This window comes from Sebastes fasciatus, chromosome 9 (assembly GCF_043250625.1).
Source record: "Sebastes fasciatus isolate fSebFas1 chromosome 9, fSebFas1.pri, whole genome shotgun sequence".
NCBI classification, from domain to species: Eukaryota; Metazoa; Chordata; class Actinopteri; order Perciformes; family Sebastidae; genus Sebastes; species Sebastes fasciatus.
The window spans coordinates 7,689,903-7,717,701 of NC_133803.1; the positions used below are offsets into that span (position 1 = coordinate 7,689,903).

General features: G+C 41.9%; 2 protein-coding genes across 3 annotated transcripts; both read left to right on the top strand.

Annotated features, from left to right (window-relative positions):
- Nucleotides 1-185: 185 nt before the first annotated feature.
- On the top strand, nucleotides 186-6,672 carry drgx (dorsal root ganglia homeobox). Of its 2 annotated transcripts, none has more exons than XM_074645351.1 (6): nucleotides 186-687; nucleotides 1,449-1,549; nucleotides 2,246-2,347; nucleotides 4,173-4,345; nucleotides 4,701-4,831; nucleotides 4,940-6,672. In XM_074645351.1, the coding sequence occupies exons 1-6, from the start codon at nucleotides 630-632 to the stop codon at nucleotides 5,317-5,319; spliced, it is 945 nt and encodes a 314-aa protein (XP_074501452.1). In that variant the 5' UTR covers nucleotides 186-629; the 3' UTR covers nucleotides 5,320-6,672. The 2 variants fall into 2 exon arrangements, with proteins under 2 accessions (XP_074501452.1, XP_074501453.1); XM_074645352.1 differs by having other exon boundaries at nucleotides 189-687; nucleotides 4,719-4,831.
- A 6,385-nt stretch (nucleotides 6,673-13,057) lies between these two features.
- On the top strand, nucleotides 13,058-27,309 carry c9h10orf71 (chromosome 9 C10orf71 homolog). The gene is made up of 3 exons (XM_074645415.1): nucleotides 13,058-13,495; nucleotides 15,800-24,874; nucleotides 24,935-27,309. The coding sequence occupies exons 2-3, from the start codon at nucleotides 16,019-16,021 to the stop codon at nucleotides 27,059-27,061; spliced, it is 10,983 nt and encodes a 3,660-aa protein (XP_074501516.1). The 5' UTR covers nucleotides 13,058-13,495; nucleotides 15,800-16,018; the 3' UTR covers nucleotides 27,062-27,309.
- Nucleotides 27,310-27,799: the final 490 nt, after the last annotated feature.

The following is a 27,799-nucleotide window of genomic DNA, read 5'->3' on the forward strand; positions in this document are numbered from 1 at the left end:
TCCATCTCTCTCCATCTTTCTCTCTTTCTCTCTCTCTCTCTGTCCTCTTCTGACTCACACACACACACACACACACACCAGGGGTTGTGGGTGAGAGAGACAAAGCCGTGATAATCCGATTAGGACCAATTAGGCGTGAGATTCTGCGACACTAGCTGAAAGCCTTAACACTCTGTAGACAGTTATACAGTTATAGAGACATCTGGACACTCCCAGAGAGAGACACACAGAGAGAGATGTGAGTGTGTGTGTAGGAGAGGGAGAGAGAGAGAGAGTGTGTGTGTGTGTGAGAGAGCGAGAGAGATGTGGACACTCCCAGACAGAGAGAGTCAGTGGAAGTGCAGCAGCCACTTCTTCTCTCCAGAGCTGGAAGTCACTCACATCAGCATCCTCTCTCTCGCTCTCTCTCTCTCTCTCTACATGGAGGAGGATGCTCTCTTGCACATCAACTTTCAATCTTTCCAAGTCCACCTCCTCTTCTTATAGGATGATTTGATGTGGTCATTTTTTTTTCAAAACCACAGATCTGAATCGCAGAGTATAGCGGCTGTTGCCGATCCGAAGCTTTCGGGCTGAAACTTTTGTCTCTTGTTCCAGGTTCAGTTTGGCAGCTCGTGAAACGCGCGAGGATGTTCTACTTCCACTGTCCTCCGCAGCTGGACGGAGAGTGCTGTCGCTCCAACACATGTGAGTTTATTCTCTCATGCAGCATCGTTTTTAGTTGATTTCATATACTGATACAAGTTATTTTTTAAGTCTCTCTTTAAAGCCAGGAAAGTTTCTGTGATGTTCAGGCTGCGTAATTACGCGCAAAAGTGTGTGTGTGTGTGTGTGGTGGACCGAGAATATAGGCCTGAGCAGATGTTTTATTTTTTCTTATTTTATTATCATCTTCAATTAATAATGAAAATGACACAAGCCTATTAAAGATTTCACGCAGTGATGAATTAAAATGTGTTCATTCTAATTGGCAGTTAGTGATCACCATAAAGAAAATGTTTCCATCTTTCAAAATTCAAAACTGAAATGCTTAATGCGAGTATTTCCTCTTTCAGAGGTGGATGTAAAGGGTTAAGTGTGCTGTGTCAGTCTGCTGGCTGTTTGGGTGAAGAGGGCTGGTGGTTTGGCCCCGAGGCAGAGGGGGTGTTTTGTCCCGGTCCCGGTCACAGATGTTGGGTGTCATGGCTCTTATAGTCCGTCATGGTTCCCATCACACACCCAACATCAATGTTTCATGCAACTAATGGAAATACAAAATGTGCCAGAGATCTTGTCTGCTTTGGGCCAATATTTATTGTTTTTGTTTTATTATTATTCATGTCTCTCTTTAGATGGAAGTTTTCTTTTTAAACTAATTTACTGAATTAATTTAAATACAAATGTATGCAATTGTAAACCTCATTTTATTAAGTGACTGAATTCTCTCCAATAAACTTTTTTGTTTCCAGTGAATTCCAGCAGCTTTGGCAACCACGCCCCGGCGGATTTTGATGATGGATTTCTTCGGAGGAAACAGCGCAGAAACAGAACAACATTCACTTTGCAACAGGTACATTATTTTGCAGGAAGAAAAAAAAATATCCCGGATAAGAGAAATATATGGAACTTCACTTAAACCGAAACAGGCATAGTTCTATACTAAAGCAAAGTAAGAAAATAATAAAACACTTTGAGGCAAAGTTTTCAAAACGAAGAGCGGTGCTCTCCAGATAACTATCAATAGACACAAAAATAAAGATTTTTTTTATAATTGATTTAATGCCATAACAACCTAAAAGAAAATATGAAAATAAAAATACAAGATTAGGAAACATCTAGAAATTAATATCTGTCCTTTTGAAGATCATGCGTAATTGTAAATCGCCCTCTTGCCGCATGCAGGTGATCTGATGTTAGGCCAATATTTAAGCCAATTTTAGGCCACATTACTTTTTGATCAAATAGCCTGTTAACTCTCATATATGTATATAAATGAGTACATTTCAGTACATTCATAGTATATTTGTGTAGGTATATAGAGCCTATATTGAATACCCTTTTCCTGCCTTTTAGTAAGAGATGTTGTTAATGAGGAAATAGAGTGATTTAATATGACATTTGTCAATCCATATGATGGGGATACTATTAAGGAAGAGAAAGAAAGAAGAAAATAAAAGCCTAAATAAATAGAAAAGTCCAAATACACCAATAGAAAATCAACTTATTTAGAGTGTAACTGGTGTTTTTTTTGTGTCCATCCATGCAGTTGGAGGCTCTGGAGGCCGTGTTCGCCCAGACTCACTACCCGGACGTGTTCACCCGAGAGGAGCTGGCCATGAAGATCAACCTGACCGAGGCCAGAGTGCAGGTAGGCATCAATGTGACCTAGGCCAGGGTGCAGGTAGGCGGCAGCAGCAGCTCAATGTGTCCGAGGCCAGGGTGCAGGTAGGCGGCAGCAGCAGCTCAATGTGACCTAGGCCAGGGTGCAGGTAGGCGGCAGCAGCAGCTCAATGTGTCCGAGGCCAGGGTGCAGGTAGGCGGCAGCAGCAGCTCAATGTGTCCGAGGCCAGGGTGCAGGTAGGCGGCAGCAGCAGCCCAATGTGTCCTGGATCACGTTTGACCATGCGAGAGAGAGGCTAAATTAAGCCACTCTGTCATTCCGGCGATGCACTTTAATAACATCAACATAATGGTGAATATTAGATTAGCTTGATTAATCGGTCATTCATAATTAACCAGCGATAATGTTCCTCGCTAATTTGTCCGCGTCTCAAAGGTAGAAATACATCATCCATGCAGATCCCTTATTCCAGTTACGGAGACACACATGTGCTTTAAAAAAGAGGGCAAAACTCTCTCTCTCTTTCTCTCTCTCTCTGTCACACACACACACACACACACACACACACACACACGTTAAATTTGCCACTTTATATTCCGCTCCTGCCCTGCACATATGCGCGGTTATAAACTTGGCCAGATGTAATTAAGTTATGTGTCCTGTATGTAATTTCCGCGCATTCCAGATTTGCTTTTGGGTTTTTGTTGTGCGCACAGATCTAATTGTGGGAAATATAATAGTTTGCCTTTTGTTCCCCAGGGTCATCTTACTATCGCTTAAACCCAATGGCTGGGTTGATAATGGAATCCAGCGCTGTAAATTAGGGATTGTAAACAAATTATTTCCCCTCCTAATCCGATTACCACATTCCTATTATTAAATCTGAACATGAATCCACCGCAGTATGCAGGGGATATTAAACTTACATTATTATTAGAAAATAAATTTCCTATCTGTTGTAGTGTTATTGCCCCCCTTTTTGTAAAGTGTCAATGGGCCTCCCCCGCATTAAGAGCACGCTGCAAATTGAGATTAATGGAGCAATTATAGCCCATTCAGAGAGGGTGTGTGTGTGTGTGTGTGTGGTGGGGGGGGGGGGCGCGACTTCTAGCTGGAAGGTGCAGGGGTGAGATAAGTCCATTGGATGCATTGTTGTCCTGCCACCAAAAATGTTGTCCTTTCTTTATGCCGAATGAATGCATGTGTTTTGTTTGGCTGTTGACATCATTTATACCTCTGGTACAATGGGAGGGATGCAGAGCACATGCACGCCGACTCTAACCTCCATTCACACATCATGATTAATGCCTGCTAGGACCAAGTCCTAATCGAATCTGATGTTGTCAAACAATCACTAAATAGGGAAATAAACGACTTCATCATAGCTGCCTCTCTCTCGGGCAGCACAACTGTCAGTGGGAAGTCATTAAAATATGATAATGAAAAATTGCTCAATTAAATGTTGTTATAGGCAGTGACCTTCATTCGATTAAGATAGCAGAACTTGGCTATATGTTCTCAGCTGTGTGGATGGGGAAGTTTTTGGGGATAAGTCGTTGGACTGTGGGAAATTAGAGCACTGGTGTGACACCTTCAAACACCTCTTGAAAATGTGTTTAAACTTTGCCTGTTAAGATATAAAAAACATATTTTTTTGTCTGTGTGATGTGCCAAAAGATAAAAGAAATTAAGAACTTGCTAAGAATCAATTTGCTATGGATATAAAGCTGCATTCAATAATAAAATAAATGGGTGCAAACTGCTAATGTGTCAGGAAATGTATTTTCCAGTTTTAATTGGTGATTTAATTTAATTGTCTTCCCTTTCGTTTTTTTTTTTTTTTTAAATTCAGGTTTGGTTTCAGAACCGCAGAGCAAAGTGGAGAAAGACGGAGCGAGGGAGTGCAGACCCTGATGGAGGGAAAGAGCAGATGAGTGACGGCACTCCTCCATCTCGCAGCATCAATTCTCAGTCTCCAGTGGACCACAGCAGGAAGCAGAAAGAACCGCTGGAGATGCAGCAGAGGTGAGAAAAGACAGATAAAGGATTGTTGTATAGCTGTTATTGTTGTTGTGAAACAGTGTTCTATTGGTAGCAGAAAGGTAACTGGTCCAGATTTGCAGACTGGTGGAACTGGGTGATGGAAATAAATCAGTCAAGAACTCTTACAGCCATCTAGATTCTGTGGATTACACGGCGTCCTTTATAAACTCTTTCAATGACTGATTATTAAATAATCAAAGCTGCAGAGAAAAGCAGCTCTGCAGTGCAGATTGTAGTTAGAAAAAGCTGAAAAATATTTGTAGATATTTCTAGAAATGTATGTGTATTAATAGAATAAATTGTCAGTTTAAACTTTCCACTAGATAATTAGATACAGTTTGTCTGTTTTCTCCAGTATGAACCGGACGGTGGGTCCAAGTGGTCCATTCTTCCCATCTTGTATACCAGGCACACTCCTCAACTCTGCCACCTACGCCCAAGCCCTCTCACAGGTCGCCACACTTAAAGGTAAACATCTCATTAATGGGCAAATAGAGATGGTGATAATGACGATGTGATGATGAAAATCTGGTTTTCAGTAGTCTCACCGCAAGTCCCACTTTTATTATTTTTCAGGTAATGGTTTGTGCTCCTGCTGCGTCTCTGACCCCATGGGCTTGTCCTTCCTGCCGCCCTACGGTTGCCAGGGCAACCGCACAGCCAGCGTGGCCGCCCTGCGCATGAAGGCCCGCGAGCACTCGGAGGCCGTGCTGCAGTCTGCCAACCTGCTCGGTGCGGCGTCCGGGCCTGGCTCCGGCGTGGGAGTCCTGTCTGGAGTCGGCATGGGCGCAGCTGGGGTGGTGAGGCCCACGTTGGGACCCGCCATCGAGTTGCCCGTCACCGTGGGAAGAGGAGGAGACAGCTCCAGTCCCAGCCCGCTCACCAAGGTCCCTCTCCTTGGCGGCAGTCCCGACAAACACCCTCACTGCTCCAAGGAGTCACTGGAGAAAAAGTGAAGCTCCGGACATGAACGTGGATGTACTGATACTCTAAATCTGTGTGATCGTGCCTGTTATTACTACTCTACTCTACTCTGGTCCTACGAGCAACTAAGCACAACTACTGACTGACTCCAGAAACAGCCTGGGAAAAGACTTTACTGATATCACAATGTATGGATGCAAACATTAAAATATTTATTTGACAGTAAAGTATTATTGTTTGTGAGAAATGCTGAATATTTGGGGCCTTGTTATCCCCATAGAAGCACAAGTGTGGTTTTGGATCTATATCTGTCTTCACACACTCTTGGACTCTATTTCATGGACTAAGATAGATACAACATGTGTGAAACAAAAAGACCTGTTTGATAATGTGAATTTAAGTAACCCAGATACAGTTCCTCTGGTTTTCATAAAGAGGACAGATGCTTACAACGTGAATGTTAATGCATGTAAACTGTAAGTGTAGAACTGATGGCAGGGCAGTGAGGATTTTGGAGGATTTTGGCAATATAATGTTTATGCCATCAGGTCATTAATGGGCTCAAACAATCTCTCATTCTTTTGATTTTTAAAGTGAAAGTGCACTTTAATATTAATCAGCCATTTTTTTTTAGTGTAAATGTGTACATGTGCCAGATTACAGTATGTTCATGTGTGAACCCCAGGCGGGCTGAAGCAGACCCAGTGACAGAGCGGCGGTTGTCCCTTCTACTCTGTTAGCACATCTGTAGCGCCAGCAGACAGGGAACACACCAGTCCTGTTGTGACATGTTCTTTAAAACAATTAAAGATGTAGTCGCTCATGTTCCTCTCCTGTTGCCTCGCGCTCCAGCCATCTGTTCTGATACATTATTTATCAGTTTCCCTTAAAGCCGGGAGAGGAGAGCAATCGTGACTCTTATTATTTATTTACTTTTAGGAACGCTCACCCCTCTTCTTCCTCCTCTCTCTCTCTCTCTCTGAGCATTTTCTTAATAAACCCCATTAAACATGATATTTATTAATGTTGCATTTACATTTTTAAAACTATCATCTCCCATCACCTCAGGGCTCATCACACAGTAGTTTATCACAGGCAATACAATGTGTTGATTTATTATTCCTAAATATCTCTCCTCACCAGGATGACTCTTGAATAAAGGACCAGCTGATCAGATTGAGAATACTTAACCGCAGAGCACACAACCAGTAGTTGGGCTGATTCAATTTGCGTCCTTGAGGATTTTCAGGAAATTACTTTTGATAGTCAATAACACAATTAAGTAAACTACACACACATTATCATGAATTATTGATAAGAAATTATGTATTACCATGAAGTACTGGTTCAATAATTGATGAGGCGACACCCTGGTGACACAGAAGAGGGAGATAATGTCAGAAGTCGTGCCAGGTTGTAAACAGAGTACAGAGTACTCACATCCTCTTTTTTTTAACACCATTATGTGTGCATGTTGTAAGTACCCTACAAATGTTCCAATAAAGTGACGCTTTCACCGACTATGAGTCACCGTCTTGTGACATTAACAATTTTTAAAATTTGATTTTTATTTTATTGGGGCACCATATTAAATAATAATTTTAAAAAAAACACACACCATCCATACAAATAAAATGTCACTTTTGAGACAGAAATGTCAAAAATAAAGTTTAAAAATCAGAACCTACTATGGCCTATTTTTTTTATATAGTTGGTATTATAATATTATATAGCAGGTGTTCTGTTCATGCCACAAATAATATTACCAAAAACATTATGTCCTAATATAATGATTTTGCTTTAAGAGAGCTCCAGAGCAAAGATGTTAAGCCCCCTGACATGGCAGCTAATGATAACACAATATCCTTATACAAATCAGCTCTTTTTTCCAAGAATGTACCAACATGGGCGACGGAATCCAGCCCAACTCACACAAAAGACGTGAAAAACACATTCAATCTCTCCAAAATTGAATACGGTAGTTGTGGAATTTAATCATTAGCCAAAACAAAGGATGCTGAAGTTATAATGACTCCGATCATCATTAAGTTCTGCATGGTGCCCATAATTCACTGCTTTAATATTTCATAAACAAGTCAAGTTGGTGTTGACATTCAGCTGTGCATGTGGCATCATTGATAATTTTCTGTCACCTAAAAAAAGTCCCGAGGCGGTTTTGTGGAGCATTGTTATATCAAATTAGCTGGAGAGCGGCCAGAAAAGCAGACAAACATGGTGAATATGGGGGACAGCAGTTGAACTCTGTTCTTACAGTGCAGTTAATGGGCTTCTTTTGTTGCAGTAATGAAATATTTTTTTGTAGGGATGTGGGGAAATATGTCCTGAAACACGGAGACGTTGTGCACATGCACCCATCCACAGACAATATAAGGCACACAGAAAGAGACAGCATGCTTAAGAAAGACTGGCGCATACATACAATGCTTTGGCTTGACATTGGGTGCATCACCTAAATTTTACTATTCAAGGACCCAGCTTCCAAAATCAGACATAAAGTGCATTCAGGGCCGGTCCACTGAAGGGCCAAAAACACCCCACTACAAGTATCATCTCTGCTTTTCATTCCCGCAAACAGACCTGATCAATAACTCAATCAATTAGAATCAATTAAGCTCATTTCTGAATGGATATAATACAAACAAAGCATATCTTAATGCAGCAAATAATGTGCCTGTCTGCTGTCTGCCACATAACCACAGCTCCACTCCTTCCTTACTCAGCACAGGGAAGAGCATCCTCAGCGTTTGTGATCAATGCTTACAGTCTTCAGTAGCTTCACAATACAACTATGTTGAAGCAAAGTTGGAGAGTCTTCACTGTGCAAAAACAAGAGATATGGATGAAAACATCACAGACCAAATGGAATTGGACACCTGTTCTTAGTTTGTCCACTAGAGGAACGTAGTGAGCAGGAAACTCGTCCAGACTCCACAACAGCCTTCATTTCAAACTTCAGTGGGAAATTTGAGCATTTTGGATAAACACACATATTATGCACAATTTTCTGCACAACATTTGCTGAGTGGCGTTTTTTTAAATTTAATTTTTTAATCAAAACCATTAACAAGTGTTAACAAGAATTGAAGACCCAAAAGTAAGCAGCAAAACAAGATGATATACTGTTTATGAGGATGTTTCAGATCTGTGAAGCTGATTTTCTAACCCATTAAAATAGGGTCAAAAGTATTGTAGGTGTGCATCACCATATCTGAATGTGTGAAAACAGTTTGTATGAATAGTTCAGTGTTTCAAATTAAAATGTTTGACCGTGTAAAAAATATCTGAACAAATTTCATTTTTGAATCCGAAAGGAGATCTGTAGCTCTGCGTAACATTTTGTGAACAAATTAAAAAGATTTCCAAGATAATTTCCAATGTGTGAGTGCATAAAGAAGATATGCACAAAGGATTTCAGTATACTGTGACTTTTTTCGATATGCTATACTATGACTTTTTCAGATTTTTTTCAACATACTATACTATGACCTTTTTCGACATGCTATACTATGACGTTTTTATGACTTTTTTGACATACTATAGTGTGACTTTTTATGATTTTGTTGGTCAAACTATACTATGACTTTTTTCGACATACTGTAATATGACTTGTTCAACATACTATACTGTGACTTTTTTATGACCTTTTTGACAGGCTATATGTGAGACATTTTTATGACTTTTTCGACATACAATACTATGACTTTTTTATGACTTTTTTCGACATACTATATTATGACTTTTTTCGACATGCTATACTATGACATTTTCATGACTTTTCGACTTACTATACTATTACTATATTAACTTTTTTCGACATACTATACTATGACGATATTAACTTTTTTCGACATGATATAGTATGGCTTTTTTGTGACTTTGTTCAACATACTATACTATGACTTTTTTGACATACTATATTATGTCTTTTTTCGACTACTATACTATGACTTTTTCGACATGCTATATTATGGCGTTTTCATGACTTTTTGGACTAACTATACTATAACTTCTTATGATTTTTTTCAACATGCTATACTATGACTTTTTTCGACTTACTATACTATAACATTTTATGATTTTTTCAACATACTATACTATGACTTTTTTCGACATGCTATACTATGACGTCTTTATGACTTTTTTGACATACTATAGTGTGACTTTTTATGATTTTGTTGGACATACTATACTATGGCTTTTTTTGACATACTATACTATGACTATATTAACTTTTTTCGACCTGATATAGTATGATGTTTTTATGACTATTTTCGACATACTACACTATGGCTTTTTGTGACTTTTTATGATTTTTTTCGACATGCTTTACTGTGACTTTTTATGATTGTTTTCGACTTACTATACTATGACATTTTATGGCTTTTTTCGACATGCCATACAAGGACGTTTTTATGACTATTTTCGACATAATAATAATAATAATAATATCTTGGATTTATATAGCGCCTTTCATGAAACCCAAGGACGCTTAACAAAGACATAAATAAATACAACAAATGTAACAGTAGCTAGAGGCCATAGGCCTTGGTGAAGAGGTGGGTTTTGAGGAGTCTTTTGAAGGTGTCCAGAGATGGTGCGTTGCGGAGCTCTATGGGGAGAGAGTTCCAAAGTGTGGGGGCTGTCACACTGAAGGCTCTGTCCCCAAAAGTTCTCATTCTTGTGTGAGGGACGGAGAGCTGACCCGTGCCTGAGGATCTAAGGTTCCGGGGCTGTGTGTAAGGGTGGAGGAGGTCAGATAGGTACTGAGGAGCCAGGGCGTTGAGGGATTTGTAGGTGAGGAGGAGGATTTTATAGGTGATGCGGGACTTGACCGGGAGCCAGTGGAGGTGGATGATATGGCTTTTTCGACGCGCTAAACGGTGACTTTTTTATGACCTTTTTGACAGGCTGTAATGAGACATTTTTATGACTTTTTTTGAGATACTATACTATGTCTTTTTTCGACTTACTATACTATGACGTTTTTATGACTTTTCAACTTACTATACTATGACCTTTTATGACTTTTTTCGAGATAATATAGGCCTACTATGGCTTTTTTGACATACTTTATAATGACATTTTATGATATTTTTTTTGGACGTATTATACTTTGGTTTTTATGCCTTTTTTGACATACTATACTATGATTTTTTTTACATCCTATGCTATGACTTTTTTTACATCCTATGCTATGACTTTTTTGACCTACTATACTATGACTTTTTAGACATACTTTATGACTTTTTTTTATATACTACACTATGACTTTTTTATGACTTACTATACTATGACTTTTTTCAACATGCCTTTTTCGACATACAATACTATGACTTTTTTATGACTTTTTTCAAAACACTGTGCTATGGCTTTTTATGACTGTTTTTTTACATAGCCTTCTATGCTATGACTCTTTTATTACTTTTTTCAACATGCTATTTTTGGCTATTGTTTTGGCTTTCAAAGGGAATGGGAGATGACACTCTAATTGGTTTAATTCATGTTACGCCCAAAACACACCTATGATTAATTAAGAGACTAAATATAACCCCTTTGCCCCTTGTGCCTTTTTTTGCGCCTCGATTATGCGCCTTTTAACTTGCAAGAGTGGAGTTAATGCACACGCCCTAAATGCGCTTGCGCCATGCAGTTTAGACCATGCGCTGTAGATTGTTTAAATAGGGCCCTATGACTTTTTAAACATACTATACTACGACTTTTTCATTTTTGTCGACATATTATACTATGACCTTTTATGACTTTTTTCGACATACTGTACTATGACTGTATAACGAAAGCGATATCAAACACCATGTTCCTTTCTCAAAATAATCTTTAATTTCTGTATCTTTTGGGTGAATTGAACCACTGGGTCATTTGTTTATTCGCCCTAAACAATGGAAGACGTTCGCATAAATTAGCTGTAAGCTGTTTGTGTTTGTTTGTGTGGCCGTTCAGCCTCTGACTGACCTCATATTTCACAAGAAACTCCAGTTCTTTCTGCTGTTTTCCTCCAGCCTCTCTCCTTTTACATCTTGTCCTCCATACGTCTTTATGAAGCAGGTATATGGGGCAGCTGTTCCTGCTGAGTTACAGACACAATAAATGATTTCCAAAAAAAACAAAACTTGAGTTGAAGAGGCACAGTGGTGGACTGACTGTGATTGTTTGAAATAACAGCAATGAACAATGCCATTTTCTATGGCAAGCTAACAAGACGTTAACAAAAAGTGGAGGGGTCCAATACTGCCTTCTGAAAAAGTGAAAGTAATTACATCCTTGGGAGCATGTGAAAGTACGTTGACAATTCTGTATATGTCATTGACATTTATCAGTGGTAGATCTTTCGGGCATCACAAAAAATAGAGAAACATGCCATTGTTGATAGCATACAGCCACAAACCGGAAATTGGTACGACTGACAACGTTCATGTTTGGGGTCGTGTCTAGAAGGTAACCCCCAAGATGTGAAAACTCTTGCGAGACCTGCTGCCTGACTTCCTACTCTAACCCTAACCATTCAAGGTCAATACCTAACCTTAACCATCTTGCTCGAGTTTCACAACTTGGGGATTACTTTCTAGACACGAGCCATGTTTGGTTGCAGCCGGTTGCAGTAGGGAGTCCCACTGCACAGACGGCCCGCCCCCTGGCTCCGTGATTGGACAGTCAAATGATATGTTAATCTGAGCTTCCCCATTGGCTATTCAGGGTCAACTGCAAACAGTTTTTGTAACTGAAAACCTTTGTGCAAATCTTTTTCATTTGTTCACAAAATGTCATGCACAGCTACGGATCTCCTTTCGGATTAAAAAGTTAAATCTGTTTGTTCAGATATTTTTTTTTTGTATTCATACACAGTATTTTCACATGTTCAGATATGGTGATACACAGCTACAATACTTTTGACCCTATTTTGTTTACATAGAAATCTAGACATGGATGTTACTGATTGACATTGGTCCAGTGTGGAGAGAAAAATGGTGGAGATTGATGCGTGGGTGGAGGTTGTTTAGAGGGGAGATTAGGTAAAAAGGGATTACCTCAGCCTTTCCCAAAGTTTAGTGAGCTGCATGTAAAACCATCTGTGTGTATGTGTGTGTTGGTGTGGACATACGTGGAGGAGTGCGTCTCCATTAAGGCCCATGTGTGTGTGTCCATCATCCCGCCAGGCCAGCCCTGTACCCGCCAAGAATCCCAGGAAACTATCTGCTACAGCAATCTCCTATTATAGCAGCGGGCTGTAGGAGTGGAGGGAGGAGGGGGTGGGGGGGGGGTACAGGGCCTCCACTTCCTCTGCCTCCTTATGCCTTATGGCCTTTTCTGCTTGGGGGTAAGTGAGGCTGTAGCCAGGGAGATTAGACTTCCATAATGTAATAAGTGAGTGTAAAATGCATGTTGAAATTAACATCTCAGGCATCTGCCATTAAATGAAAAAACTTCTGTCAAAGGAAATTATATAAAAAACTCTGCTTCTGTCATATGATCAACAGAAGGCTTAGTTGAATGGTGATGATAGCAGGTGGGGGGGCGACCAGGAGCCACTTGTTGACACTCCATATAGTACTTGTCAGACCTTTTCAACGAAGAGGGTGGCACTCTAGTGTGAGGCGAATGAGTTATTTATATCTCCCAGAGGGGCACCCAAACAGCCCCGTTCCACCCCCACCCACTAACACCCATAATAATAACACACCTTCAGGAAATTAGGTTTTTCTCCTGGTTTAGACCCCACCACCTCCTCAGCCAGTTGTAACACTTCTCCACTTTGTTACAGTTATTTCTATAGCTGCTAATAGCCAACGGTTAGCTGTCCAGAATTATAAATAGTTGAGAGGCTGTTTGTTTCATCCGTCTGACACTCGACACCAAAGGATCTCACAGAACCGCATGCTAGCTCAAGCTCTCATTCTGTCCCCCCTCGGTGGACACTCTCTCTGGGACAACTCCTCTATTTCTGTCTGGTCTCCGGCCCCGGGTCCCGCTGCCTGCCTCTGGTCAGATGCTCAAAGACCTGACTGTGGACTACATAGAGTTTTTTTTGCTTTGGATTGTTGTCAATAGAAATAGCCAGAGCTGCCCTGCCAGAGAGGGCCTGAGTGAGGTGAGAGGGCAGATCAGATCAGATCAGCAAGCCTTTTGAGGAGTTTACAATAAAGCCCAAATTATGGATTATAAAACTGGAAGGTAAGGCAAGAGCTTACTCTACATTCTTGTTCATGTTGAAGGAGGGACACTTTAAAAAAAACAATATGTAAAAAGCTTCAGAGAAAAGTTAAAACAATAGATATACTCAACCTTCCACACATGTATGCGTTGTCATATTCAGTGAATTTAAGTTTAAGAGTGGGCATTTTCATGCAGATAAATAAATGATAACATATTTTAAAATCCCTGCTTTGATCTGCTAAATAAAATACACATATTAAAGGTATTGACTGGCAGGACTTTAATTAATTCCTCTGACAGTTGCTAACATTTATAAACATTTAGTCATATCTTTTCTGCTCTCAGATTTGACAGATTCGCTTCTGTTCAGTTTTGGTTTGGACCACAGTCCCTCTGGAGATGAGGCCTCTTTGGTGTCAGGTTTTTGAGCTAGAGGCCCATCACTGGACAAAAATAAACCTGCCACATGCAAGAAATAACAGAAATCACCCTGATAGTTTGATATAAGATTATTGTTGCAAAAAAAGAGTTCAAATTAGGGACTATTACCATAATTGTGCCTGATTTTTAAAGCTACTTTCTGATGTTTGGAGATTCTTTTTTTCTCCACCGAACAGAATTAGTCATTTTGGTAGAGATAGAGAGACTAAATTAAAAGTCAGAGTTTTTGTGTCCTCAATGTTTTATTAATGCTTACCATGTATTGAAAGAGAATGCTTAAAGTGAGTATAACTATAAAAGGCATGCCCTTGCATAAGTTGCTGTTGTTTTTTGCTTCAGGAGAAAGGAGTTGCATGACATTTTTAAACTTTCTTTGCACCAGTTTTATTTGACAGTAGGCGGTACGGCAGTGCGATGTAGCTGTTCTGTAGATGCATATGAGATGGATGGCCCCCAGGTCAGAAGATATTAATGAACTTCTGGTTATTCTGAGCAAGGTGACGGCTGCCTGGCAGCAGCAGTAAATTTAACCAGACCCATGACGTTATCTTGTTGCATTTAAATGTGCGAACATTTTATTCCAATAGCACAGCACAACAGAGGGAATATGCAAGAAGAAGGCTATAAAAGGGCACCAGATTGGAAGAAAGAAATGATTTCATTACTGAGATGTTGAGCATTGTTTTTAACCATGAGGCATATGTTTTAAGTATGTTTTGTATTATATATTTGTTACAGCCAGCTTACTGGTAATGTGTGAGAGTAACATGGCTCGGAAAAGCCATTGCATCAACAGATACAAATATGTCACCACACTCACCCATGGCCTTGGCTGTTTCAGATTTACAGATCAGATTTTATTTATGAAAATAAGATTTGCTCAGAAATCACCACTAACTACCTTCCCTTATTAATTAACTTCACTAATTGTTGTATGCTTTATACACTTTTCATTTCGTAAATTGATAATTTTGGTAATGTTAATGTTTTTAAGTAATGCAAACACAGGTTTTTAATAACTTAAATACCACATTGAAACATTTTAGATGACAAATTATGTATCATAAACTTTCTAATTTTGCCTCTGAAATCTCAATTTAGCAGCACTTCTGTGTAAGGATATTCTAATCAGTTTTCCACCTGCTCTCCGAACTATAGTAAAACCAAATGGGTTTCACTACAAGATAGTTTTCAATGTAATCTTACAGTTGACTGGTCCTAACCAGACTTTTTGACTCTTTCACTCAAAGAGAAACAGCTTGATGGAAGTCTAACCAGCTCAACTAACTTGTCTAACCTCTTATCAATATTAACACATTGGTAATGTGACTTTTAGTTAGTTAGTTCCAAATTTTGATTATTGTTAAACCAAGGTCAATGTCTAGCTTTTAATCCAAAGGTGATCAAAATCACCCAGAAAAGAAATGTGTGTGTGTGTGTGTGTGTGTGTGTGTGTGTGTGTGTGTGTGTGCGGTCATCTAAGTTTGTACGGCTGCGTCCTGCTCTCCCAAAATATCTCACGTGAGGCTGTCTTTACTGTGCCTAGCAACAGTGTAGTTTTATTCACAACATGTCTCTGAAGGTCATAATGATTGAGTGGAAGGATTTACAGGGCTGTTTTGAGAACCACATACTGTACATTGCTGCTTAATGCAAAGGGAAAAGCTTCTTATCAAGGCCAGCTATCATCAAATAAGCACCGCGATAAGTGAGTTAGAGCTTTTAAAATGTTCTCACATAAGAGAAGACATTGTGTATATCTCAGGCTTTAGATCAAGGTTGAGATACATCACACACATTGTGCAAATACTATTATAAAACTCTTTCTTTTAACATGATATGTTCAGGTCCAGGCTAATTCTCCTTTCTTTTCTCCTCTAGGAAAAGAAAAATTCCACAAATTCCACGATTGTTCTGGACAGAGGCCAACTAAAAGGCACAATGCCTTAGGAGCTACTTGCTGTAGAAAATCCTGACAAAAGGCCCCAAACTCTGGGTCCTGTAGCTCCAGCAGCAGGCAGAGTGCATCGTTTTGAGGTCTGCGTTTGCATGAATGACTGAACAACTGAGAACAGAGCTCTTTGCTAGCTACCCTGCATCATGACCTCAGTTGAGAAGCGCCGCTCAGGCCGAAGGAGTGGCGGGCACCGAAAGCACAGCGATGGAGGCTACAGCGACACCTCCAGCGGTGGATCCTTTCCGGATGAGACGGACCGCGAGGTCAGCAATCTGACGGATCGAGCGTTCAGGAGTCTCTGCATTGGAGATGAGGCTGTTTATAATGACTCAGACCTCTGTTCGTCTTCTCCTTGCATCCAGAGAGACAGACAGATGGCTTTTAGCCAGAGTGGCCAGGATGGAGACAGAGAGGACAGAGAGGGGGCGGAACTCAAGAGAGCTGGACACGAGAGCTTCAGCCTCAGGATGCAGCAGTACGGACAGGACTGGACCCATGGAGGAATGTATGGGGCTGAGATACAGAGAGATCCACAGTGGGAGGTGTATGGGGAGAGGACACAGGGGCGGGTTTCTGCCACATTCCAGCACTCCTTTGTGGGAACCTCTCAACAGGAGGAATCTCTGGGGGAAGAACAGCTGTCCTTCCTCAGCAACGGAGCTACAGAGTCGAGTTCGCAACAACGCAGAAGCCGCTCCAGAGTTTCCTCTCTGATCAGAGCTTTTAACTCTGAGGGACAAAGGGAGGAACCAGGGATGGATGGTAAACCCAGAGAGTGGAACGATGAGACAAGCTGGGACAAATCGGCTCTGATGAGTATCCAAAGGGAACTTTCTGAGTTCTCTACATCTTACCAGCAAAACTACAACAACAGCGGTCACTTCCCCTCAGCTGGCTCGTTCTCATCACGAGACACCAACTTCTACTCCTCTGAAGTAGCTCAAATGAATTCTGCATCCTCTTTTATGAGATCTTCCCACAGTAAACACAGCATGTCAACGCAGGTCAACTGTAACTCTAACTTCTTTATACACAGTGAGTTTAGTCCCTTCAAGGTATGGAGGGACCATAACAGGTTTCCCTTCCAACAAGGAGAAGTCTCAGGGTTTATGCACTGTTCAGAGTTCCCTAAATGGTATGAGACACCAATGTACAGGGAGCTTTCACTGGAGGCCCAACCACAGGGTCCTTATAGGTTTGAGGAGAGGGGTATCAGATACCCAAGCAATAACTCGGCGCCTGTGGTCCCTCCAACTCTTCCACGCTCCACCTCAACATCCTCAATGCAGCAGAAAGCTTCAGCTGTGGAGAAACGCTGCGAGTCAGAGTTGACTGGTCAATACCCCCACAGAAAGCGGACACAGAGCCTGGGAACTAACAGGCTCCCATCGCAACGACCATCAACCGCATCACCTACCAGTGAGATGTCTCGACGTGTCCGGGACACCATCAGCTCCGTCAAAGCCCTCCAGCAAAAAATCAAAATGATGACAGAGCAAAATATCACAACTGGGATGACAGCAAATCAACAAGGAGTACTTTGTAGCAATGATAATTGCATTCCCTTTAGCAATGATGCAAAAACAGTGGCACCAAATGTTGTCAGCAGCAACACAAGCACGACTCCCTTCAACATCAGCCAGCAGCTAACACCTTTAGTTCATGCACATCATGAAGCAGAGACATCAGAGGTCCGGCAGGACGCAGTTTCCCCTCAACCTGTGGAACATCCTCCAGTGCGAGCAGAAAGCAGGGGAGCCACTCCGGACGCTAGGATGTCCAGCTACAAATCCCGAGCCACGAGCCTGCTCTTCAATCTCAAAGACAACAGGAAAAGAGTAAAAAGCACCTACAGTCCTGCCAAATTTAAAGGCTTGGAGACACTGGAGAAAAACAAACAGACCTCGATCCAGGAGCCTAGAGACACTGTGATAGACATCCCTGATTTTCCAGATCCAGACATACAGTTTCTTCAAGCAGAGGAATCCAGCAGGACAAATGCTGCCTCACATCAATATGGAAACCAGTACCATAGCCCTGGATTGTCACTTACAACAGGCCAATATTCACAATACACTTCAAGTGATTACCAGACAGCTCAGATGCAAAGTGAGATGGTTCATCACCCTGGGTTCACTGGCTTCATACATGAAAATTACACAGGCAATCAGCCGGCTAATGGACAGAATCTCCGTGCAGACTTACCGTCATTTAATCCCTATAACCAAGCCATGATAGATAATGTAGAAACTCTGGGAGGAGATGTCTACAGGCTTAAACCATCTTATACAGCTACAGAAACACCTAGGCTAAATGCTGACAACAATAAACCCAGAGAATATTTAATAAGTAAGGCAAATGCTGAGCAACATTTTAATGAAACAGTGGAAAGGGAATTCACAAAGGCGGATAGATATCAGCAGCTCAAAAACAACAAACATGATTACAGTAATGTGTCCTCACAGGATGGGTGGAGACAGACAAACAGTCAAGACATTGAAAATCTCAGTCTGAAAGCTGTCTCTCCATGGAAACAAGAGATAAATGCTTTAATGGAAAAAGACCAACATGCACAGGCTTACCAAAGAGCAGCCCCGATAAAGGAACTAAATTCACCAAGAGACAAATACAGAGAAAGTCCGCAAAGTATAAATAAAGAACTTGAGAAAATAGAGTTGAGGGACAGTTTTGGTGTTGGTGCTGGGTTGGTCAATCCGAACATTTCAAACCAACTGCCACAAAATGCTCCATTCAGTAATGATACTATAGAAAATCCAGCATATTATGGACAACAGCAACCCGGAGCTTTTGTGGACAAACATGTACTTCAAAAGTATTATGGACACAATACAGAAAATGAAATGAAAGATAATTATTTGACACAGAATTATAACAGATATACTGATCAGGAATACAGAAACCAACACACATTGTATTCTAATATAGACAAAAGTATACAAGAAACAGGTCAGAGAAAACAATATACGCCAATTCCAAAGGGGTATGAAATGCAAAGTCTCCAGCCAATAGAAGCTAAACCACTGCATTATATGCAGAAAAATCCATTATCTAACCCTGACAATGTATCTGCCCCTGCAATGGCAAACCAGGTAAAAGAAAAACAGTTTGCGGAGGTCAAGGCTGAACAGGCCATGGCCGAGCATATTAAAGTACAACACGCCCAAGCAGAGCTGGCAAAGGCTCAGCACTGGGCTCAAGTGGAGCAGCCCAGAGCGGCGTCGGGTGGGTTAATTTTAGCAGGGCAGACTGGTTCGGAGAAAGTCAGAGCAGAACAGGCCAAAGAAGAACTAACAAAGCCCGAGAGAGCAAACCAGGCTAAAGCAAAACATAATAAAGAGGAGAAGAGAAAAGAGGAATGGACAAAACAGTCCAGAGAAAAGCCAGCAGAGCAAACCAGAGTCCAGAAGGTAACAGAAGAGCCTAGACAAGCTGAAGCAGAGAGGCTAAAAGAAGAACGCATAAAAACTGAACTGGCAAAGGCAGAGCAGGCAAGATTAGAGCAAGCAAGATCAGAGCAAGCTAAAACTGACCTGGCCAGAAGAGAAAGGGTCAAAGCCGAGCAAATTGAGGAAGAACGGGTTAGGGCAGAACAAATTGAAAGGCAGCGGATGGAAGCAGATCAAATCAGAATTGAAAAGGTTAAAGCAGAACAGGCTGATGCAGAGCGTAGAAGAGCAGAACAAGCAAAACTAGAGCAGATACAAGAGCAACAAGCTAAAGCAGAACAAGAGAAGACTAAGTTAGTTGAAGTGGGAAAGGTAGAAGCACACTATGTGCAAGTTGAGGATGTTAAACAAGAGAAAGCTGAGAAAGATTCAATTCAAGCGGGTCGAGTAAATGCAGAGCAACATACAACACAGATAGCCAAAGAGAGAGAGGCAGAGCAGGCAAAGTTGGAACAAACCAAAGTGGAGCTGGCTAAAGCAGAGCTAACAAAAAAAGAGCACATGCAGGATAGGTCAGCTAAACCTGCAGCAGTGACACAACCGGTCAAACGTGAGCCAGATAAAATTGAGCAAGTTAAAATAGAGTTGGCTAAAGCTAAAGCAGAGTTGGCTAAAATAAAGGAGAAAATGAGAGGAGAGCAAAAAGAGAAAGTCAGAAATACAGTTCTCACAAAAGAAGATGGGATTAAAACAGATGTTCCTTTAAAGCTAAATATCCATAAAAATGAAGAGTACAAAGATCAAAACCAGGCAACACAAATGCTTCAACACAGGGAAGAGTCATATTCAGATCAAGCTAATAGAGGGCTTGATGAGTATAGACGTCTTAGAGAGAAATATGGTTTTAATGATACGACTTCACTAAACAGAAACAAAGCGTCAGCTGCTGGAAATGTTTCTTCAAATGATGCCAATGAAACACCAGCTTTAGCTCTTGATAAAGTCGAAACAAAGAATAATGAGAAATCAAAAGACAAATCTAGTCCTACAAGCAGAGTTGCCACAGCAAACACAGAAAGTAAGGAGGAAGTAGGCAGCTTTAAACCCACTGAGTCGACAGAAAGTCAGTATGTTTACAGTGAGTCATCCAAAGAATTCAAATTATCCGGTGGTAATTATTTACCTATCGATGCAGATAAAAGAGTAAATAGTGACACTGTTACTGATAAAGTGAAGGATGGCAGTGATGAAAAGTTGGAAAAACGTCTCGCTCCGAAACATACTGATATTTCACAGCAAAGAGATTCTGATTTGGCCAGACCCCTCCCCCTTGAAAGAATACCCAAGTCAACTGAGTCCAATGTAGGTCCAGGTAAAGATCAGCATATTACCCTTCCCAGAGTATTGTCCCTTAAAGAGAGAGCTCAGACCAAGCAGGAGATCTTGACTTCCAAGATAAAAGCTCATGCTGAAAAAGAGATTTCAGCTATCAAAGAAAAGGGATTTGCTGTACGAGATGGGTTTATATCCAAAAATGCTATCAAGCAATTCACAGGTATTCAGAGTATTAATATAAGACAGAGGCCACCATCACAGGAAGTATCTATTAAGCATGAAAGCACAATGTCCAGTAATATTACACCAAAGCACCCGATGGAGCCTTCAGGAATACAGATGGAACCAGTCAAGTCTGTTTCACCTCCCAGCTCCGCTACAATACCAGTTAAGTCTGCAGTAACCACCAGTCAGGTAGTAGACCATTCACAGAAACAAGTTCCCAAAGAACCAATGAAGAGCAATGACAACTTGCCAAAACAACCCAGAGAAGCAAAACAGATGGGAAGTTATACCATGAGCAAAGATGAAGGCTTGGTAGAAAATCAAAAGAAAGAGAATCAATCTCAAATTAAATCAATAATAAAAAGTAAAGAGCAAGCACCTGAGAACAAGCAAGGAAAACAGGAAGCAAATCAAGAAGAAAACTCTGGAAAATCGAAAGAGGGACTTAAAGACAATCCTGCCGTAAGCACTGACCATCTCAACAAGGAGGAAACGGATCCATCACTACAAGCTACAGCTTTGGCCCAAGCTGAAAGCTCCAAACCTATGACGACAGAAAAGGCTGAGAGTAAACACAAAGCAGTTCTTGAGGACTCAGCAGCACTTTCACCAAGTCTTGTCTTTGGTCAGAACAAGACCCCAGTGGCTGATGACAGCTTGCAGATCACGGGAATAATGGTAACTGTACGAGAAAGAAAGCCATCTATAGACAATGGTGAGAGGAATAACAGCACTCTAGAACAAATGAACGTAAAAGACAAAGAGTGCAGAAATTCAGCGATAGATAAATGTCCTCCCAGCTCAGGTTTGGAAGTAAGTAAAGGAAATACATCTTCAAAGGAAGTTAGTGTAGTAAAGCCAAAGGATGGAGTTGTACAGAACACTCAACCTACAGTGAAGGAAGATCAATCTAAAGTCGTTATTAATAATCATCCTGAAAACGTGCAAGAAAATTCAACCCTAGAGACGATACAGAACAATGTGTCTGAGAATGCCACTGTGAAAAGGACTAATCTTCAACAGGAGGGTTCTTCTATAAATGAAAGACCCCAAAGGGTAACACAACTCCAAGACCCAGTGGCTGAAAAGGGTGTACCCTCCACAGTCACTGTACTTGCTAAAAATAAAGTGTTGGCTGAAACTCAACCCCTTCTCTACAAACAAGACGCTATTGCAAGTGAAAGGAAAGACTACACGAATGAAAGGCCAAAAGAGACCTCAGCGAAGAGCACGAGAAAAGATGAAGTAAAGACTACCGAAGAGAACAGTCCACAAAAAATGCAAACAGCACATACCAATGAAAACTTTATGGCCAAAGTGGCGAACACAGCAAACAGCTACTCGAATGGTTCAAACAGAGCTGATGCTGAAACTCTGATAAACCATGATATACAGCCATCAGTGAAGGAAGATATGACAACTGGCATAAATCCATCCAAAAGCAGGAACATAGATGACAAGAGTGCACCCCTAGTGGAAGAAAATAAATGTGACTCAACACCACCAAAGCCATTCAACAAGACCAATCCATCTAATCATTTAACTGAAAATCAAAACACACATGTATCTCCAAAAGATCAGTATAAAGAAGCACCCATTGGAGAAAATAATCAAGTGGATGATGGTGTGCATATAGGCAGCATTGCCATCAGAGTTGTGCCAGCAGTAACTGATAAGGACAACCTACAGATGGTGGGAAAACATCATGTCACCACTGTCCCTTCTGATGTGGTTGCAGCTAATGAACAACAACAAGTTGCATCATCTAGTCTTAACGAAAAAGTGAACACTTTAAACAACGAAGACAGAACCAACAAAGACCTCACCCCAGCAAGCAGTGAGAAGCAAATGAAAGATAGTTTGGAAGACGAATTGAGAGTACAATGCGTGTTGTCCAGTGTGTCAGATTCACGAAAAAACAACAATCAACCGAACAGCATGAATGCAACCAGTGAGAATACTCAAGCTGAAAATGGAAAGCCTGAAAAAGTAAATCAAAGCGTGAAATCAGTGGATGAATCAAAGATACGGCCAATGGTGGAAGACTACTTTCAAGTGCAAGGGGTCGAAGAAACAGATGATGAACAGCGCAGTCATACAAACGTTGGAGATACGTCAGATGCTGTTTCAAAGAGAAGGGAACTTCCAGGATTACTACCAAACAAGGCAGCTATCAGCAATGAATCATGCAACGAAGGAAAAAATGAAGTCTTTGTGTTTGATCAAAGTAAAAGAAAAACAGTGGAATCAAGTCCAGTAAGAGTTCAAGATGAGAACATGAAAAGGAAAAACAGGGAAACAGAAGATAACCAGGCTTCAAAACAGAGTGATGGTCCCGCAGAGAGACAGAGTAATAAAAATGAGAAGACAGAGGCAGGTCAAGCTATTCCTATCAGAAAACATCACACAGAGAACCAGTCCAGTTTATCAGCAAGGGACAGACAGAGCTCAAGAAATTCACACCCAACAAAGGAAAATACGGGTAAAGAAAAACCTGAAGTTAAACCAAAACCAAAGGAAAGGGTATCTACAATACCGGAGATATCAGCACTTGCAGACTATGCCAGGTTAAAAGTAATTGTTTCAGAAGATGAGGCAAACCCAATTCAGGAATTCCCACCCAACAAAAAGGAGGGATTCTTTCCACTTATACAGACTCGTCATAGCAGACGTCCAGTGTTCACTGCTGACCCACAAGACCTCTCTGTGAAAGAGAAAAAATTGCCAACTAAGAAAGAAGTCAGCTCCAAAGTTAACAAAGAGCCCAAACCCTTAGTATTTCCCATTACGGAGAAAAAACACCAAAGGACGGGCATGTTCAAACTGGGAGACAAAGAAAGACAAGAGAAAATGCTTTTAGATGCCAGAGCCAATGAAGGTGTATTAGACACTGGGGCAAAACATACAAAACATCTCAAAGAACGAAACAAGTCACCAACAACTCATCTTAAGAACCAAGGAAGCGAAGAACAAGTGTCTGGAACTGATACCCAAAGAGTTCGTCAAGTCGAACAAAGTATTCATCATCCAAACAATCCTCCCTCGCAAGCAACAACCTCATCTTCTACAGTCAACAGGCCAAGAAGCAAGTCTGTGTCACGACACCTAAAGCAGCTTGATAACTCCAATCCACATGAAAATGCGCTGGCTAAGAATGCGGAAGAGAGAACAGAAAAAATGAGACAAGAAAGGCTTGCAATTCAGCATGAAGAAACCAAAACACAACAGCAGAGTAGCGCAAAACCAGCTTCTAGGATAGAAGAGGACAAAAGAGCAGAAGACATGAGAGTAAAACATATGATAGAGGAGACGAGAGCTTCTCTGGCTGAAGAAGAGAGGAGAGCCGCTCAGAGAGAAGACGAGAGGAGAGCAAGAGAGCGGGAGGCCATTGCTATTAAGATCAAGGAGAGGCGGGAACAACAGAGAGAAGCAGAAAGAAGAGCAGAGGAAGAAAGAACTGCCAAAAAAGAAGAGGAGATGAGAGAAAAGCAAAGAGAAGAAAGGAGAATGAAAGAACTTGAGGAGAAAAGGAGAATAAAGATCGAGCAGAAGTGTAGAGCAAAATTGAGAGAGGAGGAAGTGCGGATAAAAGAGAATGGGGAGAAGAGGAGGGTGAAACAACGAGAGGAGGAGAGAGCTGCTCAAGAAGAGCAGCAAAGGAGAGCTGCACAAGTGGAGCATCAGAGAAGAGCTGCACAAGACGAGGAGCATAGAAGAGCTGCACAAGAGGAGCAGCAGAGGAGAGCTGCACAAGAGGAGCATCAGAGGAGAGCTGCACAAGAGGAGCATCAGAGGAGAGCTGCACAGGAAGAGCAACAAAGGAGAGCTGCGCAAGAGGAGCAGCAGAGAAAAGCTGTACAAGAGGAGCAGCAGAGGAGAGCTGTTCTGATTGAGGAGCAAAGGCGAGCGAAACAGATTGAGGAGAAAATATTCACTGATATGGAGGAGAAAAAGTTAAGAAAACAGAGAGAGGAGGAGAAAGCTGCTCAAATTTCCGAGGAGGAGAGAATTAAACAGATCCAGGAGCAGAAGGTTGAAGAGGAGAGGGGAGAAAGACAGAAAAAGGAAGAATGGATGATAACTCAAAGAGAGGAGGATGAGAGGAGAGCTATTGAAAAAGAGAAAACAATTATAAAACAAAGAGAAGAAAAGCAAGCCAAAGAGGAGAGGACCAGCCTCCTTGAGAAGGGTCAAGCAGCACAGAAAGAGGAGACGAGAGTTGCCCCAGAACAGATGCTAGCTCAAAGAGAGGATGAGATCAGGGCTAAAGAAGAAGAAAAGTTAATCACAGATCACAGAGAAAAGGAGAGAGACGCTCAGATGGAGGAGCAGAAACGAGCAACACAGAGGATGGATGCTCTCCAGTACTATGCCATCACCTCAACAGAATCAGACAGGATACCCAGAGAAAGACAACTATGCTCCCCTTTACCTTCCCAACAAAGACACAATCCAGCAGGGCTTGGGTCAACCGAGGACTCAGGATCCCACACTAGGCCTCATAGGCCACATGCTCCTGCATCTCCAGCTCCATCTCTGCCCCGCTCCAACACCTCCTCTCCTGCTCTGGGAGGCAAGCCCACCATGTTCAGGGTGAAGGATAACACCATCAGAGGTTCCTCTTTCACCAAGTCAGTCAAACCACGCTTCCATAAGAACTTTGGAGAGGACTTCCGGGTGGGTTCACCCATGGAGAGGTGGTCAGCGAGAGGAGAGGAGGAGCAAGAGGTAATGAGACGCAGTGCTGGAACTCCCGTCTATCCTGATGCAGGGTTAAACAGACTGTCAAAAGAATCCTCCACTTTTCGGCCAGCATATTCATCACAAGATCACTCAGCCCTTCTCCCACAACACAGGCCTTACTCCAGGAGGAGCGTCGTTCTGGATGAAGATGACTCCCGCTCCATCGTCAGCAACATGTCAGAGGATGTGGAGAGTTTTGCCACCAGTGCAACAGACCTAGCAGATATACGAGGCCTGTATGACGACGAGAGGCCAGAATCGGCCTGTAGCTTCAGCAGCGATGTCTCCCGCTCTTTGGGCAAGCCACCAACTGTTCCCCCAAAGAGTGAGAAAGCCTTACGCAGAGCACAAAGGTTGACTACTCGGAGAATCAAGAAGGAGTTGTCCAAAGTGGCACCAGACCGCCCTGCTAGAGTTGAGAAATCTCCTCAAGATGTCTCCAGTATTCCTTCCTCCTCCATTGAGGTACGCTCCTTCAGCCGCCAATCTGTGGCTTCCCCCCATTTTTCCTCACCCGTCTCCCTCGCTCATGCTCCAACACTGGGGTCTAGCTTGCCTTCTTCACACACAGAGCAACAATCCTCTCACAGCTCTTTCTATGCTTCCCCTCATGCCACTGGTCCTATCTCCCTCCCAGTTGCTTCACCTCATGCTACTGCCCCCGTCTCCCTCCCTGTTGCCTCGCCTAATGCTGCTGCCCCTGCTTCCCACACTGCTGCTCCTACAACAGTTGCTCATGTTCTCTCTTCTCCCACTCTCCATCATGCCACCCACCCAGCTCCAGTGACACAGTACCACGTAGAGTCAAGCTATCCCCATTCCTACCCACTGACCCAGCGCAAGGTGCTGCAAGACCTCGGCTCTGGTCAGTATTTCGTGGTGGATGTGCCTGTTCAAGTGAAAACAAAGACTTTCTTTGACCCAGAGACGGGAAAGTATGTCCAGCTGAATGTGCGCGAGTCTGGCCAGAGTACCTCCGGACCCCAGATCCAGCAGACGTACCCACAACCTCAGCTCCAGCCCCAAGTGCAGGTCAAGCTTCAACAACAGCCCCAGGCCTCTCCAGCTGGCAAGCCCTTTGTGCTTTATCAAGGCAACCATGGTTATCCCCAAAACTACCAACCTCCGGCTATCAACCACATGTCCTCAGCTCCTTCGACTCTCCACCAGGACCAACAGCCTGTCAGGGAGAGCCACGGCTATGGATATCCAGCCCCTGAAGTGGGACAGATCTCTGAAGGGCATCGCTACAGCCCAGAGAAGACTCCATACATGGACACAGTTAATGACAAAGACAAAACATATAACCCAGTTTACAACACACATGGCACATATGGGTCGGAGTGTGACACAAACAGCCAGCTTGCAGGAAGCTCAGTCTGTGAAAATGATAACTCAGCCCCCTCACAATGCCAGCCCCTTAATATAATAACCATGGGTGAACTGGAGGACTTTATGGAGGTGTCTGACTGGTAGCTTTTACGTTGATACTGTAAAACAGACAAAGTATTTGATAGACTAAAGATATCCCAAAGCACAGTTTGAATGGGTCATGCAGTATTTTAAGTGTTTGTAAATGACTTTTCAAGTGAAAATAGTCTCAGAATGTTTTTGGTTTGTAGTTTTATTAAAAAAGTCCCCGTGACATGCTGTTAAATTGCTGCTGTTGATTTTGGAGATTCACTGTCGAGCTATTTAATGTGTCACGGAGAAGTTCACCATTCCATATGACTTTTGAATGTGAGAAGCTAAGATATGTTTCTTGTGTGTATACATGATCAGTATCCCGTTGCCTCCTAAACCTAGAAGTATCTTATCATACATCGAATAGCAACAGTGTGTCAATAGGGTTTAGTAGTTTGTAGAAACATTGGTTTCTGGCATTTTGTGATGCATGAAATATTGTTAAACCCACAGCGTCAATCAAATATCTGCAGATGGCGTAAAGCATAGTGTGTGTATACAACCACTGTTTCAAAGTGAAAACATGGTGATGTGATTATTGCGGTTTTTAAGGTTTAATTTCATACAGTAGTCCATCTTTAAAGTTGGAAGTTTTGTGAGAATGCGCCTGTGTTGCTGTGAAACAGAGTAGTGTGACATGGACTTATTCAGGCAATAAAAACACACTTCATTCAGCCAAATCATTTCTCACCACAATGACTGTCTTTCAAAATCGCATTGTCAAGGTTATAAATAAACAACAAGGAAATA